Source organism: Mandrillus leucophaeus, unplaced genomic scaffold, assembly GCF_000951045.1.
Source record: "Mandrillus leucophaeus isolate KB7577 unplaced genomic scaffold, Mleu.le_1.0 Scaffold186, whole genome shotgun sequence".
In the NCBI taxonomy this organism is placed as follows: Eukaryota; Metazoa; Chordata; class Mammalia; order Primates; family Cercopithecidae; genus Mandrillus; species Mandrillus leucophaeus.
In genome coordinates, this window is record NW_012101876.1 from 3,001,103 (window position 1) to 3,018,768 (window position 17,666).

General features: G+C 38.1%; 1 protein-coding gene and 1 pseudogene across 3 annotated transcripts in view; one reads left to right on the top strand and one right to left on the bottom strand.

Annotated features, from left to right (window-relative positions):
* Positions 1-17,666, bottom strand: part of OXNAD1 (oxidoreductase NAD-binding domain containing 1) — a 75,317-nt gene that overhangs the window by 56,257 nt on the left and 1,394 nt on the right. For 2 of the 3 annotated variants that reach the window (XM_011977934.1, XM_011977933.1), the window contains exons 2-4: positions 13,522-13,671; positions 11,695-11,821; positions 11,027-11,090 (exon numbers count right to left, since the gene is read on the bottom strand). In XM_011977934.1, the coding sequence (XP_011833324.1) occupies positions 11,027-11,090; positions 11,695-11,813 (183 nt within the window). In that variant the 5' untranslated portion in view covers positions 11,814-11,821; positions 13,522-13,671. Of the gene's footprint in view, positions 1-11,026; positions 11,091-11,694; positions 11,838-13,521; positions 13,672-17,666 lie in introns of all 3 variants that reach the window. The other variant, XM_011977932.1, reaches the window with a different exon arrangement.
* LOC105538178 lies at positions 3,897-7,760 on the top strand (annotated as a pseudogene).

Below are 17,666 nucleotides of genomic sequence, written 5' to 3' on the forward strand. Positions count from 1 at the left end.
AAAAGTGTTTTATCTATATCTGGAACACAAAACACCTGCACAATTCATTATATTTAAAGACATGCTTCCCTCTTACTATTTTGCTTAACACAAACGCAGTATACTATATGGATTTCTAGCAATGTGGATTAAAAACATTAACAAAGTCTTTTTGAAGACCACATATTTATTTTACTCCAAAAGCTAGTCCATATAATTAGGACCTGTAATTGTGGCCCTTGTTATATGCTATTCTTTTATTGGATAGGCAAAATATAGTGGAGAAAATATATTTTTTATCATTTGTACTTGCTTTTATACTTAATGGATCAAAAGACTTTACAACTGAAACCTCAACTATCCACGTCCTAAGTTAAAACACATGGCAGGAAATGAAGTTTTCCATAAAACAACATTTATGCTCTTCCAGTGTTCAGTGAAATAACAACACATTTGCCAACTTTACTAGTACACATGTTTAATGCCTAGGCAGAGTCAGCATCTAAGAGGAAATTTCATCACACTTATTTAAAAAGCTGGTTTTATGTAGGATATTTTGATGTCACCACTAGTGCAAAAGTCTCTGTACAGGAAATAGGTATTTCTTTGGAAACCTGGCTAGCTTTCCCTGTTCACTCCTGTTCATTTGTTTTCTGGCTTAAAATTTTAGGCAAAGCCATGACTAGAGATGACCTAAAACAAAAATGTAGGTATGGTTCAAAGAATTTCAGAATTGAAAGAAACTTTAGTCACTATCAAGAATCATAAGTCATTTTACACATAAAGACACCAAGACCCAGAGGCATTATTTAAATGGTAGCAAGAGTATCAATCTGATGTTAGGAATCTGACTAGAAGCAGATTTTACTCAAGTGATTTACTAACAAAGGTAGACACAAAATTCTCCATCAATCACACAATTTAACTTCTTAAATGGCTTATGCTGGTTAACACTTTGCCCTGGAATGACAACTAAACTCACTTTACTCTTACCAAAGGCTAACCTGTCCACCTGGGCTGGTCTCCTCTTTGTCTTCTCAAGCCTCCCCTCCAGCAACTATCCTTTCTCCTGCATCACACTCTCTCCACCCTCCCCACCAGAACACACATGAGCTCTAGGATCTCCTACCTCATGTAACATGTAACAACAACAGCAGCAGCAAACACCTACAGACATCCTTAGCATATATCAGGCACTTTACATACATTCATTCAGTCAGTCTTCACAACAACTCTAGAAAGCCGATATTATTATATCCCCATTTTACGTATGAGAAAACTGAGGTCCCAGAGCCAGTAAGGGGCAAAGCAGATTTAAATCAAGGCACTTGTGTTCTTTGCCGCTTTTCAAAATACAACAAACAAAACAAGCCTCTCCTTTAATCCAGCTTTCACCTCATTTCTCTGCTCCCATTCACATTAAAACATTTCATGCTACCTGACTTCAAACTATACTACAAAGCTACAGTAACCAAAACAGCATGGTACTGGTACCAAAGCAGATATAGCCCAATGGAACAGAACAAAGCCCTCAGAAATAATACCACACATCTATAGCCATCTGATCTTTGACAAACCTGACAAAAACAAGAAATGGGGAAAGTACTCCCTATTTAATAAATGGTGCTGAGAAAATTGGCTAGCCATAAGTAGAAAGCTGAAACTGGATCCTTTCCTTACTCCTTATACGAAAATTAATTCCAGATGGATTAGAGACCTAAAACCATAAAAACCCTAGGAGAAAACCTAGGTAATACCATTCAGGACATAGGCATGGGCAAGGACTTCATGTCTAAAACACAAAAAGCAACAGCAACAGAAGCCAAAATTGACAAATGGGATCTCATTAAACTAAAGAGCTTCTGCACAGCAAAAGAAACTACCATCAGAGTGAACAGGCAACCTACAGAATGGGAGAAAATTTTTGCAATCTACTCATCTGACAAAGGGCTAATATCCAGAACCTATAAAGAACTCAATCAAATTTACAAGAAAAAAACAACCCCATCAAAAAGTGGGCAAAGGATATGAACAGACACTTCTCAAAAGAAGACATTCATACAGCCAACAGACACATGAAAAAATGCTCATCATCACTTGCCATCAAAGAAATGCAAATCAAAATCACAATGAGATACCATCTCACACCAGTTAGAATGGCGATCATTAAAAAAATCAGGAAACAACAGGTGCTGGAGAGGATGTGGAGAAACAGGAACACTTTTACACTGTTGATGGGACTGTAAACTAGTTCAACCATTGTGGAAAACAGTGTGGCGATTCCTCAAGGATCTAGAACTAGAAATACCATTTGACCCAGCCGTCCCATTACTGGGGATATACCCAAAGGATTATAAGTCATGCTGCTATAAAGACACATGCACACATATGTTTATTGCGGCACTATTCACAACAGCAAAGACTTGGAATCAACCCAAATGTCCATCAGTGACAGACTGGATTAAGAAAATGTGGCACATATACACCATGGAATACTTATACACCATGGAATACGAAGCAGCCATAAAAAAGGATGAGTTTGTGTCCTTTGTAGGGACATAGATGCAGCTGGAAACCATCATTCTCAGCAAACTACCGCAAGAACAGAAAACCAAATACCACATGTTCTCACTCATAGGTGGGAACTGAACAATGAGATCACTTGGACACAGGAAGGGGAACATCACACACTGGGTCCTATTGTGGGGAGGGGGTGGGGGGGAGGGATAGCATTAGAAGATATACCTAATGTAAATGACGAGTTAATGGGTGCAGCACACCAACATGGCACATGTATACATATGTAACAAACCTGCACGTTGTGCACATGTACCCTAGAACTTAAAGTATTTAAAAAAAAAAGAAAGAAAAAAAAAAAAACATTTCAAGAGTTACATATGGTCCTGTCTTCACTTTCTCATCTCCCATTCTCTCCTCAACACAATCTGATCAGGCTTTCACCCTCAGTAATGTACTAAAGCCAGTCATTCTGGTCACCCACTAACATCTTTGGTAAATCCAATGATGACCTCTCAACAGAATCCAGCACAGTCGGCCCCTCTCTCCTTGAAACACTTTTCCCCCTGACTCCAAGAACACTCTGCTGATTTCCTTCCTGTCTGGCTGGCCACTCTTTCTCCATCTCCTTTGCTGGCCCTTGCTCTTCTGCTTGGCCTGTAACTGTTGACACATTCCTGGGCTGAGTCCTGAGTCCTCTTCCCTTACTCTCTACATGGCCTTAACTTTTCATCTCCAGCAGTAAACTCTAAACTCACATGTCCAATAGCCTGTTCAATTTCCATTTCAAATTTAACACAGCCAACACAGAACTCTTTTTTTCTCTAGCACTGTGCTAGATACTATGATTACAGAGCTGCTAAACTGGGCCTTTCCCCAAGGAGCCTCCCTTTCTTTGTAGCCTTCAACTCAAAGCAGAGTTAGTTACATACCTCTAGGGGCCACAGGCCAGCTGCCAGGGCCATCAGACTATACTTCTTTGGGAGTTTTTCTAAGAGCTGTAGTCCAGTCCCCCATATCCCCTACAACTATCTTTAGGCAGTGAGTGCCTGAGGTTTCTCTCCACCCACTCTGCTTTGTCACTGCTGACAGTGTGGTGAAGCCAGAAGTGCCAAGTTGCTCATCCCAGGCTGGACAATCTCTAAAAGGGTCTTTGACCATCAAGCTCCAATAACCAAAGCAAATTACAGGTACAACTGCTGAGAAACAATGCATGTTGAAAAGATGTCCCCCTACCTCAAATTGAAGATGACCACTCTACCGCAATCTCCTTGAAATGCATAGGTGATGACCAGCAGAGAACTGTAAAGGTTAGCCTTGGGACATAGTCCACTCTGCAGCTAAGCAGACCATCCCATTCAAACCCAAGCCTCAGCAGATTATGAGACCACAAGCAGATTATGAGCATTGGAAAATCAGCACCAGGAACTGTAGGATCCCCAAAGGTATCTGCCCCAGGGGCCCAGCCATTTGACTTTATTAACTAACCACTCTGCCATCAGTATCTCCCTCCTTTCTCATGCCTAGTAACACATTGCTCAATTAAACCCTGTCTGTCTAAACAGAGTGTCATATTCTGCTGTAACATAAAAAAAGCTGATTCTATTATCAAAGATCTGAGTTCAAGGACTGAGTCCTTGTCCCTTGAACAAGTCCTTTACACTTACGACAACAATATAATTTATCATTCAAGACAGGATAATTTTGAGAGTGAAAGTGAGTGCTATTGACAATTATACCAGAAACAAGAGGCATAAACCAGGACTATTTCAGGCAAATGAGAAAGCAGGGTCATTCTAAATAAATCTTTGACTCTTAATCCCTTCATCTGTGAAATAGAAATTAAAATCCCTACATGTCCCTCCCAGAATGGTTGTGAGAATCAAGTAATCAATGTTGATTACTTGAGAATCAATGTTGTATAATCTGGTGCTTTGTAAACAAAAAGGCAATATATACATAAGATACAGTAGAAAAAGACATAGGCTTCTAAAGGCAAACTAGTACAATAGAAAAAGAATTAGAAAGTTTTCCAAAATCAATTAGGTGCATAAAATCTTCTGATCAGAGTCCCATTAAAATCTGAGGACAGGGGCTTATCTATCATTTTCAATGCTGTAACCCCAGGATTTGGCCCAAGGTCTGGCACATTTCCAAATGAACAAATGAATGCATAAGAATTAGTAATTTAAGAAATTCTTTCACTGCCAAACTCTCCCAACAAACTGATGAAGAGAGCATATCCTGCTCAGTAGGCCAAGTCTATAGAGGCCAAGCACGGAATGACCCCTCCAGTAAAATGTGTCTTGCCTGAACAATCCTTACTGCATTACAATATTTCTACCCTTATCTCCTTGACATTTCTAGGGTTCAGACTGCTTATTCTTTTGATTCTTAAGAATAAAATGAATAAAACTCAAACACAAACATTCCAATGTAATTCAATTCAGAGTTCAGTTTCCTCCATCAGCACAATCTCAGACTACTTACAGTTACAGTCCCAAGTAAGAAGCATAAACATCATAAACGGTCATTCAGTAAGCTTTCCAGAGGAAATACAATACCCAAAACCAAAAGAACATTTCTGGGTGATTACTCCATTTTCTGTCGACTCCAAGAGCAGCAGCACAGTCCTTGAGCCCAGGAATTCTGAGCTGGAGCTTCCCTTCGCCACTGAGTGACATGTCCTAGGCCCTGCTTCCTCTTTGTAAAATCCACCTGACGTCGTATCCTTAGGATACCTCATGGACTTCAGTTGAAGAGCAAATAACATGTGTAAAGTACACTCACTATACAAATTAAAGGTAAGAGTGGAAGACGTGACTATAAGAAGCTGATCCAGTTCTGTCATGGCCAAACCTGAGGTGCCATTCATTTCAACCAGTCCAAGGTCCAGCCCCTACTCTATGGCTAGAAGCACCCTCTGGAAATTGGGGCAAGTCCCTAATGGCCATATACTGCCGAGAAAGCCAGATATCACCTAGCTTTCTCCAGTTCCTCCCAACTCTTCGCAGTTCTTATTCTGTATGGGAGAAGAAGGGAAATTAGAAAGAGACGAGGAGGGCCGAGAGCGGTGGCTCGCGCCTGTAATCTCAGCACTTTGGGAGGCCGCGAGGTGGGTGGATCACGAGGTCAGGAGTTTGAGACAAGCCTGGCCAACATAGTGAAACCCTGTCTCTACTAAAAATACAAAAAAAAAAAAAAAAAAAAATTAGCGGGGCATGGTGGCAGGGACCTGTAATCCCAGCTACTGGGGAGGCTGAGGCAGGAGAATCACTTGAACTCGGGAGGCAGAAGTTGCAGTGAGCCAAGATCGCGCCATTGCACTTTAGCCTGGCCAACAAGAGCGAGACTGTCTCAAAAAAAAAAAAAGAAAGAAAAGAAAAGAAAGAGAAACAGAAGAGGAGAAGAGATGCAACTAAAAAATTCCTGAAAGGTAGTACCACGATTGGATTTGTAATTTTCTGACTTGTGGGCACTAAAATTCTAAACAGTCTGAATTAACTTTCTTTGTAGTTTACCTAAACTTGGCTCAAAATAATCCCCTAAAAGTCCCAATAATTTTGTCCTATAAAATTCTGAAATGGAAGAAGGGCCACCTTGCACCTCTTGCTGGCCCCGGGTCTCCCAGGACCTCATACAAGTGACACTCAGCTATATAGGACAGCGATTTACTCTATGAATCACCAAGGACAAAAAGAATAAACAACCATTTTCCATAAAGGACAACGAAAGAGTTGATAAGTGGCAAAAAAAAAAAAAAAAAAAAAAAAGAAAGCAAGATTGATGCGTTTCTAGTAAATACCAGTCACTATGCAGTGACCATTTCACTCCTGACTCTCTTGACATCAGACGGGGGATTTGATATTTAAAACAAAGTATCTTTCCAACAACTTTTTCCTTTGCCTGAAGACAATCACGGAAAAGACCCTTCTTAAAAAACAAACAAACAAACCCAGAAGAAAAAATTGGAAGATGAGAAAAAAGTATGACTAAAAGTCAAATCAGAAAAATCACTTGTATTAAATGAGGCAAAGTAAAATACAGTTAACACAGATGTGCTCCCTGAACATGCAATTACTTGATTCATCTGCCTTGGTAAAGTCACCAGCTTCCAAAACCAAGAAGTATACAAAATATATGTTAACTCTTTTCTTTTTGAGACAGAGTCTTACTCTGTTGCCCAGGCTGGAGTGCAGTAGCGCAATCTTGGCTCACTGCAACCTCTGCCTCCCAGGTTCAAGTCAAAATACATGTTAACTCTTAAACTAATTAAACAAGATTAACTAGGAAACTCTTAAACTAGTTAAACAAGATTAACTAGGAAACCAGAATCTATCTTGAAAACATCAGTTAACTAAAATAGGGATATAGGTGGTTTTCACACATCTTTTGAATATCTAAATTCTACAACTATTACTTTGAAAACTTCAAATTCAGAGGGTATTCAACAGTCTTTGGAAACCCAAGAAGTGCTTGAAATAACTACCAATTATCTTGCTAATCCAAACTTTACAAATATTCCATGAAAATCAGGTCAGCACAGGATAATTCATTCTTATTTAGCACAATTAATCAAACAGTTGAAGAATTAAACACAAATAAATAATCTATTATTGCCAGTTTTCTAAACCTATAGTTAATTCTTTTATATCTGCCCAAAAAGAAACTAGGGAAATGGAAGACACAGACACTGACGACTCCTTATATAAGGATGTAAACTATGGAACACTCTTTTTTTTTTTTTTAAGAGACAGGATCTTGCTCTGCCACACAGGCTAGAGTACAGTAGTACCATCATAGCTCACGTTAGTAACCTTGAACTCCTGGGCTCAAGTGATCCTCCTGCCTCAGCCTCCTGAGTACCCAGGACTATAAGCATATCACCATGTCCAGCTAATCTGCAACTTTTTGTAGAGACTGGGTCTTGCTATGTTGCCCAGGCTGGTCTTGAACTCCTGGTCTCAAGTGATCCTCCTGTTTCAGCCTCCCAAAGTGCTAGGATTACATACATGAGCCACTGCGCTCGAACACAAATTGAACATTCCTATTGCAGACAAGACACAAATAAAGGACATTTTTGGCAGAAAGTCTCTAAGCTACATTCGAAGATAACTCTTCTTGACCTACAAACAATAAACTATAGGTAGACTGAAGTCTTTGGAAGCTCTTATAAGACAGCCAAAGCAGGAAAACTGCCTATCTGAAGAAAATGTCAGATGATAAAAAACCGTTTTACAACAGAGGATGTCACTATGATATAGCGTAAAAAGGCTTTAAAGCTATGACTGTTTTATAAGCTTTTTCCAGCCAAATCAAACTTTATATAAAGGGAACTTTTTCCTGTATAAAGTTCTGATCTTAAGGAACTACGAGAGTGCTCCAATGTTATGAACTGTATCCTGTTCTTATAATGCTCATTTTTAGAAAAACTAGAGAGTTGTGCTAAAGAGAAACAGTTTTATAAGTTGATAATTTTCCAAATTAAAGTTAAAATTTAGTGAATAAATGATATGATTCGGTCATAACATGAAAGAACAAGGGCATGTTCAAAAGAACCTGAAACAGAAGTCAGGTTCAGCAATCAGTCCTGGTTTCACCACTGGCATATATGGCTTGGGCAAGTTACCTATCAAGACTGAACCTCAGTCTCTAATCTATAAAATAGGAATATTTACTAGATCTCTAATAGTCTATTTCTTTACAGTTCCTTCCCTTTTTCTTAAAATAATTTTGTTAGGACAGGTTTTCTCTAAGATTACTTTCATAATACTAGAAGTTGGCTAGAATTTGATAATAACTATTCCATTATCCTCAATATTTATTGAATTCTGTGCTGTCTGACCTTTTGGCTATAGTTATATATCTGTTACATAAAGGAAAATACACCTTTTATAGTTTTATTCCAGTTGAACCAAATTAAAGAACTGCCCCTTAGCCCAGTTCTCAGGTGAGATACTTCAAACTTGAAAGAATATGTGTATTGGTACTTCATATGTCACTGACCATCATAATACACAGTCATTTAAGCTTCTTAACATACTGTAGTTATACAGCTACATTTACAAACCAAAAATTTTAATGAGGCTAATTTTAAATATATTTAAGTATATTTTAGAAATCACAGTTGATATCTTTTTTTTTTGTGACAGTACAGTGATTTATTGGAAGGGTTTCCAGCATATACCCAAGAAAAGGCAGTGTGAGCGTACTCAGAGAGACGTGCCCTTAGTATCTACTTCTTAATAGGTGTAACCTTTAAAGCATGTGCCTGCCTCATCTGTAAACTGCAGAATACCGAATACTGTACATTCCCACTTATGTAAATTTTATTAAAATTAATAAGCAAGAAATTACAGATAAGTGGTGATAACCTTAGGGAGATAAAGGTCTTCTATTAAGGAAGAGAAATGATGGTGATATAAATAAAAATACTGTTTATATCCACACAAATTTGAAAAATGTAAAAGTAGAGACTTTGTGGCAACAATAAAAATGTGAAAATATGTTTCCTTAGAATTGGCAGTCAACATAATTAAGTATGTTAATGCCTATGATGGATGCTGTGCAAGTTGCTATTAGTCCGATTCTTATTCTTTTCGTCTGTTAAAAAGAAAATACTGGCCAGGTGTGGTGGCTCATGCCTGTAATCCCAGCACTTCGGGAGGCCAAGGAGAAAGGATCACTTGAGGCCAGGAGTTCAAGATCAGCCTGGGCAACACAGCAAGACTATCTTTACAAAAAATTAAAAATTAGCTGGGCACAGTAGTGTGCCCATAGTCCTGGCTACTCAGGAGGCTTAGGCAGGAGGATCACTTGAGCTTGGGAGACAGAAGCTGCTGTGAGTCATGACTGTACCTCTGCACTCCAGCCTGGTGACAGAGCAAGACCCTGTGTCAAAAAGAAAAAAAAAAAAAAGAAAATACTATTATTATCTATCTATCTTACCTGTCTTAAAATATTATTATCTATTTTATGGCATAGTTTTGAGAATTCCGTAAGGTAACAAAAAAGTTTTTGGTCCTGGAAATTAGGAGGTGCTCAATAAATATCAGTTGATGCTCAACAGTAAATAATGCACTAATTGTTGTAAATGCATGATGATTCTTTTTTGCTTATATTTCACTTAGTTTCTGCAGGCTATTAAAATTAATTGGTATGTAAAATAAAATTCTGAAATGAATACTCTAATTCAGGGACTAGCAAACTATTACCTGCAGAGCCAAATCTGGGTGTTTGGTAAATGAAATTTGTTTACATACTGTCTATGGCTCTTTTCACATGATAAAATCAAAGATTAGAAGTTGTTATTAAGACAGCATGGCCCAAAAAAGCTAAAATATTTACTATCTGGCCTTCTAGAGAAAGATTTTCAACCTCTGCTCTAATTCCGCCAGCCTCAAAATACAACAGGAAAGAGTCTTAAGAGAAATCACTTTTTTTTCACAATTTGCAAGGCCTTCATTTTTTAAAAAGAAATCCTAACAAGTCTCACATTTACGGAATCAGCATTTTTGGTCACTTCAACAAACCAAAAGGTCTTTTCAGATTTACCATTGTGAAAACTGTACTTCCCCACAAGCTCCTAAATCTACTATGCTGAACTAATTTTACAAACTTCTCAAAAAAAAAAAAAAAAGAACTTTAAGCTGAATCAACAAACATATACCCTTAGTCCCAAGGTAATTTTCTGAAAGAAGTTAGCCTTAAAAGTAGGGCCTAAACAATATGCCTTTACATTAAAATGTATCCTTCTATTAATAGATAAATTTAAATAAGACAATATAATTTCTGCCTATGTTTGTAGAAGTATATAATCATTTCTTATATGAAATATTTTTATTGTTAGCTTCAATAGACTTATAACCCTAAGCTAAATATACCTGAATAAGTGATCAACATTCAAAAAAGCAAAATCAAATATCCAATTTATGTTTTTAAATAAAAATGGGGTTACTCACTGAGGTAAAGGGTAAGGATCCTTTACTTCTCAGCCCTTGACACCCTTTCAGGTGGTAGATTAGCTTTCTATAGTCTGAATATGGTGGAAAAAATCTGTACATTAGAAGGATAACAAGAGCTTGTCCATTTTCCTTTCTCAGATGTTAGTGCTTTCTCCCTTGATGAAATAAATTGTTCTAAAGTAGGAACGAGAACAAGGACTTTGAGACATGATGCAAAAAAAAAAAAAAAAAGACCCCACACACAAAAAAAGGTAAGCTATTCATAAAATGTAGGCTCTAAAAGAAATTCTAGTGCTAAAATATAACCCTAAACATCATACCTGTGAGGATGGCTCCCTCAACTGCTGCTCTACTCCCTTCATCAACAGGTAATCCATTCATTCCAAGTTTAAAGGGAAAAAATTTGAGTATCTATCATCTTTTCAAATCAGATATCATATGTCCTGCTCAGAAAATTTCTATATAGAAAAATAACAAACTTCCCGACTGTCCTTCAAAAGGACCAGACAACACTTTACCCATAAGCCAGTAGCCGGAAAAACCTGTCATACCCCGAAGATACAAACCTCCCGTCGAACGACACTTGCAGTTCTCTCCATGTGATCAGTTTTCCTTTTGGATTTCATTATGCTTTAACAGAAAGTAAAATTAAGTTATTACATATTATCTTCACAAAAATAATAAAATTAGTTTTTCCTGAAATATCATGGTTATCCTAAATACAGTGTAACACTATGGATCCTATAAAGTGGCCAGTGAGTATTTGCCCATCTAACTGAAGTTTTGGCCGGGCATGGTGGTTCACGCCTGTAATCCCAGCACTTTGGGAGGGTGAGGCAGGCAGATCATCTGAGGTCAGGAGTACGAGACCAGCCTGACCAACATGGCGAAACCCTGTCTCTACCAAAAACACAAAAATTAGCCAGGTGTCGTGGTGCCCGCCTGTAATCCCAGCTACTCGGGAGGCTAAGACGGGAGAATCGCTTCAATCCAGTAGGTGGAGGTTGCAGTGAGCTGAGATCACGCAACTGCACTCCAGCCTGGGTGACAGAGCAAGATTCCATCTCAGGAAAAAAAAAAAAAAAAAAAAAAAAAAGGGTTAACAACCTGACAGCATGCACGCTGACGCCAAGATGCTACCTTTCCGGGAGTCTGATAGGCCTCCCACAACCATCAGCAGGTCGGGTCGTTTTGAAAATCAACTTCAAATGACATAGAAGGCTTAATGACTCACCTGGTTAGAGTAAGGTGGCGCAAAGTGCTGAGTGTCAATCTCAGTGAAGCAGCCTCAGTACGGATGGCTCCAACAGAGCACCGCAACAACCCAGGAATCATAACAGCAGCACAGGCCATGGCGCTTCCTGGGAAAACATAAAACTGAAATTTCAAACTGCTGTTTTAAAAAGTGGGGAAATAGCAGACCATTTTAGAAGGTCAGTGAAGAAGAATTTGGATTTCTGTTGGTGCTATTATGAGTCAAGCTACCAGCAAAGCAGCCAAGAGCCTAACTTCACCTTGACAAAATTTCTTCCACTATTTAGAGTTGACTCAAGGTATCTCCACAATTATGTATATAAGTATGTAATTTTTGGTGCTATCAAATATTCGTGTTCTCTATTGCTTTCTAAAATCTCTGACCAAGTTCACAGGACTAATCTTATGCTATTATAGAAGAAGGGAGATTTTGTAACTTCCTGATAATTGTATTCTATCTAAAGAGCACTACATAAGTCTTTTATATTTCTTGTTAGGTAAAGTGTAAGAGGAAGATAAATTTACCGTGGTTCCCAAACAAGAAGCTTAAGGTTCCCAGATATTAAAAAACCAAAACTGATAAAAATAACACTATTCATAATAGCCCAAACTGGAAACTATCCAAATGCCATTACTAAGGGAGATAAGCTAATTGTGATATATTCACACAGTAAGATACACTATAAAGCAATGAAAACAAACTGCAACTACATGCAGTAACATAGATGAATATCACAAATAACATACTGAATGAAAGAAGCCAGACCCCAAAGAACAGATATTCTTTTATTCTAAAGCATATAAAGTATAAAAACAGACAAAATGAATCTATGATGTCAGAAATCAAGTTAGTAATTTCCCTTGGGAGGTGGCAGTGACAATGTTGTTTCTTAATCTGGGTGCAGATTGCATGAGTATTTTCACTTTTTGTAAAACTGATTAAGCTGTCCTCTTAGGATCTGTGTAGTTTTCTGTTTGTACTTGAACTTCAACAAAAAGTTAAACACACACAGTCACACACACACACACACACACACACACACAGATTCTTCAACATTTCAAATTCTAAAAACTACCAGCCTATCAAGAAATGCACTGATTAGGAGTCAGATGATATTTCTTTTTGGTTCCTTTTATATCATTTTCCTACGTCAATTTTTAAACATTTGTCTAAAATGGCCACATTTAATATGTTACATTGCTCTATCTGTCCTTTTCTATCTTAGTTACCTTGAGAATAAATGAAAATGCATGTGAATACTTTTTTCTCTGAGCTTTTTGGGAGGCAGTATATAAATTAATTGTAATAAATTGCTGTTAGCAAAATATTCAAGCTAACTGTTTACATTCCTACTCCATATTCATTAATTTGGTCCTTCATTCAACAAGTATCTATCAAGAGTCCAGTATGTGGCAGGCACTGGCGTAAGCAATGGTGCTGCAGGCATGAAGAAAACAAAAACCTTAGGGAGTGTGCATTCAATAGATGAAGACAGAAAATAAATAAAAATAAATAAATCTGATGGTGATATGTCATATATAGTTTATTCCGTTATACCCCAATCATATTAAAAAGCTCACTGCTTCATAACTAGTCTTTAGATAAATGATATATTTCTTCTTTTCATAGTATGTTGCATCATCATTGTGGATAAGCATGGTACTTACTATTTTTCTCTTTACTAAATGAAAAAAGCAGAAGGCCTCTTCGACCTCATTCAAGACCACTAAATGTAGTTTTTCTCCATTAAATGTTCTAAGTCAATAATGTTACCTTCATCCGTGAAAGAAAGAAGTTGAAACTTACTTTAGAAGTCCACGAGATTTTAGTAGTCATTAAGAATATGGTCAGCTGATTGATAGAATATTTTGGTCCTGCTATTACACTGAGACTTTTGGATGTACAGCAGTTGGAACGTGGACAGTTTTTCCATGCATTAAAATTCTCACAAAGTTCCTGCAAAGGCAACAACAACATATAACAATGTTTTGGGGAACTGATCAAAAGCACTATTACCTCTTAGCTGCCAAAGGAAAGGTTCATTATAATCAGTAGGCATCACCTCACAACAAGCCCACTCTCAATTACCCGCTCTCCATTCATTCTTCCCTCCATGCTTCCATTTTTCTTTTTTGATTATTTATCTTACAGCTTCTTTTGTTCATCTTCCTTGGCCTGTCTTTAACACCTTCTACTTAGGATATCCACCCCAGGAAACAGCAGACCAAAGACTAGAATGACACAGTTATATGTCACTTAAGGCCAAGTTCCCTGATAAAATTTAACCACTATATTGTTAAATATGGAAATACTGTTCTGTTCAATGTTTTAGACGACTATTGCTAAAATAAGTTGCCCTCACAATAGGATACATTGTTTAATGATTATGCTGTTTGAATAGTCTCCTTCTCAACTGAACTGGAAAACAAATGTTAATTTTAAAAGCAGTTCTTGCCGGGCACAGTGGCTCATGCCTGTAATCCCAGCACTTTGGGAGGCTGAGATGGGTAGATCGCCTGAGGTCAGGAGTTCGAAAGCAGCCTGGCCAACACGGTGAAACCCCATCTCTACTAAAAATACAAAAAATTAGCTGGGTATGGTGTCGGGCACCTGTAATCCCAGTTACTAGGGTGGCTGAGGCAGAAGAATCGCTTGAACCCGGGAGGCGGAGGTTGCAGTGAGCCAAGATTGTGCCATTACAATCTAGCCTAGGCAACAAAAGCGAAACTCAGTCTCAAAAAAAAAAAAGCAGTTCTCTTTAAAATCCCGAGTTTATTTTGTAAAAGTAACCATGACCAAGAATGCCACCTACTGGTAAATAAAGGACATTTTAATAAAATTCTGTTCAAAGTGCTTTCCAAAGCTTTATGCCAGTCCTAAAATACAAAAAATTTAAAACCTGCTAATTTTTTGAAATATGTCCAGTGGTTTCATACTGTAAGTATTTAATCAACCACAGCAGATCAATATATATCAAGTTATTTCTAAAACCACATAAAGAAGAACATCCCATCAATGTCTGTATCCTCACAGGTCTTCCCTTACCAAGAAATCTTAACTAATTTTATTTCTGAAATGCAGAAAATTATAATAAATGCTAAATAAAACTGACACTCACTAAATACGTAGTAAAACAAACTTCTGTAAGCAACAGATTAAATTTAACATTTAAGATTAATTACATGGTTTCAGTTCAACAGGTATACTGAGTTCATTCAACAATTACTGGGGTGCCAGGCACTATTTTAGGCCTTGAAGATATAATAAAGAACTAGACACAAGGCCCTTGCCATCATGAAGCAGAGACACATAGCAGTAAACAAATGATTAACAAGATAATTATAGATTATGGTGAGTATGATAAAGGAAGTAAGAGTGATGGGGTAGGTGGGGGAAATATTAAGAAAGATATCTCTCCAGGGATGACACCTTGGCTGAGACCTGAATGATGAGGAAACGGCAGCCAAGCAAATGTTAAAGGCAGATCACTCTGGCAGAAGGACTAGCAAGAGCAAAGGTCCTAATGCAGAAATAAGTCCGGCATGTGAAGAGGAACCAAGGCCAGTATGACTGGAGAGCAGTAAGCTGGTAAGAGTGAAATGAGATGAAGTCCAGCAGCCTATAGTAAGGGTAGGAATTTTATCCTAAGGGTAACGGGAAGCAACTGCAAAGTCTGAATCAATCAGGAGAAGGACAAGACCTAATTTATATTTTTAAAGGACTGCTCAAGTTGCTGTGGGAAGGATAATAGAGAGGAGCAGGAGTGGAAGTAGGAAGTCCAGTTAAAAGACTCGGGTCTAAGATTATAATAAGGTAACAGCTACAGAGATGGCAGAAGTAGATGAACATGACATATATTTTGGAATTAGAGCCCCAAAACTTGCTGATACATTAGGCAGGGTGTGAGAGGACACTGACAGAGAAAAGCCAAGAATGCCTCAACAAGCACAAATGCACTGAAGTTAAGTAAGTTCAAAGAACAATCATGACATCTGCCAATTTAGAATCAGGTGTCACTGAGAAAGAAAAGGGGCTCCTCTTGGTAAACAAGTAGTATACACAGAGCATTTGACTTGAAATCAGCAGAACTGGGCTCAGGTGTGACTCCTTCCTGCTTTCTAATCTTCAGCAATTTTAGCCATTTTAACATTACCCATGGCACCTCACTGGATTACTGAGAGGAATAAATAAAACGTCTACCGAAGTACCTGGCAAGCAAGAGTGTTACTAAAATCAGTCCTAATACACTGACCCCTTCTCTTCCTTGTCAAACAATCTAGAGAGGTGGAGGTTTGGTATTGCCAATAAACAACTCCCTCTGGCCTGATATACAACAGCACTCATCAAATACACTTTGCATTATACAATTATGACTTACTTTTTTTTTTTTTTTGAGATGGAATCTAGCTCTGTCACCCAGGTTAGAGTGCAGTGGCACCATCTAGGCTCACTGCAACCTCCGCCTCCCAGGTTCCAGTGATTCTCCCACCTCAGCCTCCCAAGTAGCTGGGATTACAGGCACGTGCCACCACACCTGGCTAATTTTTGTATTTTTAGTAGAGACCGGGTTTCATCATTGGTCAGGCTGGTCTCAAACTCCTGACCTCATGATCTGTCCACCTCAGTTTTCTAAATCTGAACTTAGGCTAAGAACCCTAGGCATTGTCGTTTCCTGGATAAGCAGTGTTAGTTAACATTTATGATAAATAAACTTGTGATCTCAAATTACTATAGCAACTAATAAATCTGCTTATGTTACACTCTCAGGGTCAAAAAGGGTGTCATTACAAAATATTTCCATCCTTTTAGGAATAAATGTAAAGTTTAGTAGTCATTGTAATGTTTTCTTTAAAAGTGCTGGGTGGAGTAAAATAAACTACATTACATGCTTGGATATGGTTTTACTTTCTTCAGCACAGGACAAGCTCAAATTGGGCAGAACGTTAAGAGCAGCCATCTCTGACCAGACAGTGGGGACGATCAATGGATGCCACGATGAAAACATATGGAAAGCCATAGAGAACCTCCTCTCCCCAAATCTAGTTCTCATGGGACCAAGCACTGCTTAGAGGAAGATCTCAGCAGTCTGCAGAGCTGCAGTGCTGCTTTTTAAATCTAGCTCTGCTTGAAGTACCATCACATCAAAAATGACATTACTGTTAATTAAAAGCCTAGATTCTAGGGTCAGATAGATTTGAGTTCTCATCATAGCTTATTGCCATTTACCAGCTTTGCCTTAGGCAAGTTCCTCAGCCCCTAAGCCTCCTGCTTCTCAATGTTAAAGAAGGGGGTAATGATACTTATACCTCACTGGGTTGTTTTAATGACATAATACACATAAGGATTTGGTCACAGTGTATGACCAACACAGAGTCAACTATTAATAATAAGTAGCTCATTCGTTTTTTCCACTTTAGGTAACATGCATTCAAAGAAAAGTTGGAACATTACAAAGAAAAACTACCCAACAACCCCTATAACTTTTAGGACTACTAACTTCAGATTTTAAAATTCCTGAGCAAATTCTTTTTGATAGATGCGAAATGCTTTCTAAAAGATCTACCAATTTATACCTCCCATGAGCCAAATATGACTACACCCATTCCTCAACATATAAAAATGGCTCATAATGAATTTTCAAGTACTTACACTCAGAAGAACTAAAGAAGTAAAGACGGCTCCCAACCTCAAAATGATCAAAGGGACTGCATAACAGACACGGAGAATCTCCCGTTTTTTCCTGTCTCCAAGAGGCTCGTGGTAAGTATTTGTGTCAACAGTGGAGCAGCCTCCAAGCTGTGTGGGCTTTGCTGGGATGTCTCCTTTGCCCAGACAGACCAGAATCATCACAGTTAATCTTTGACAAGTTTTAACAAATGTTTCCTAACTGCTGGGTAAATCTATAATTACGCAAAATTCAGCGTTTGTGAGGCCTTTGAAATAATCCTCCA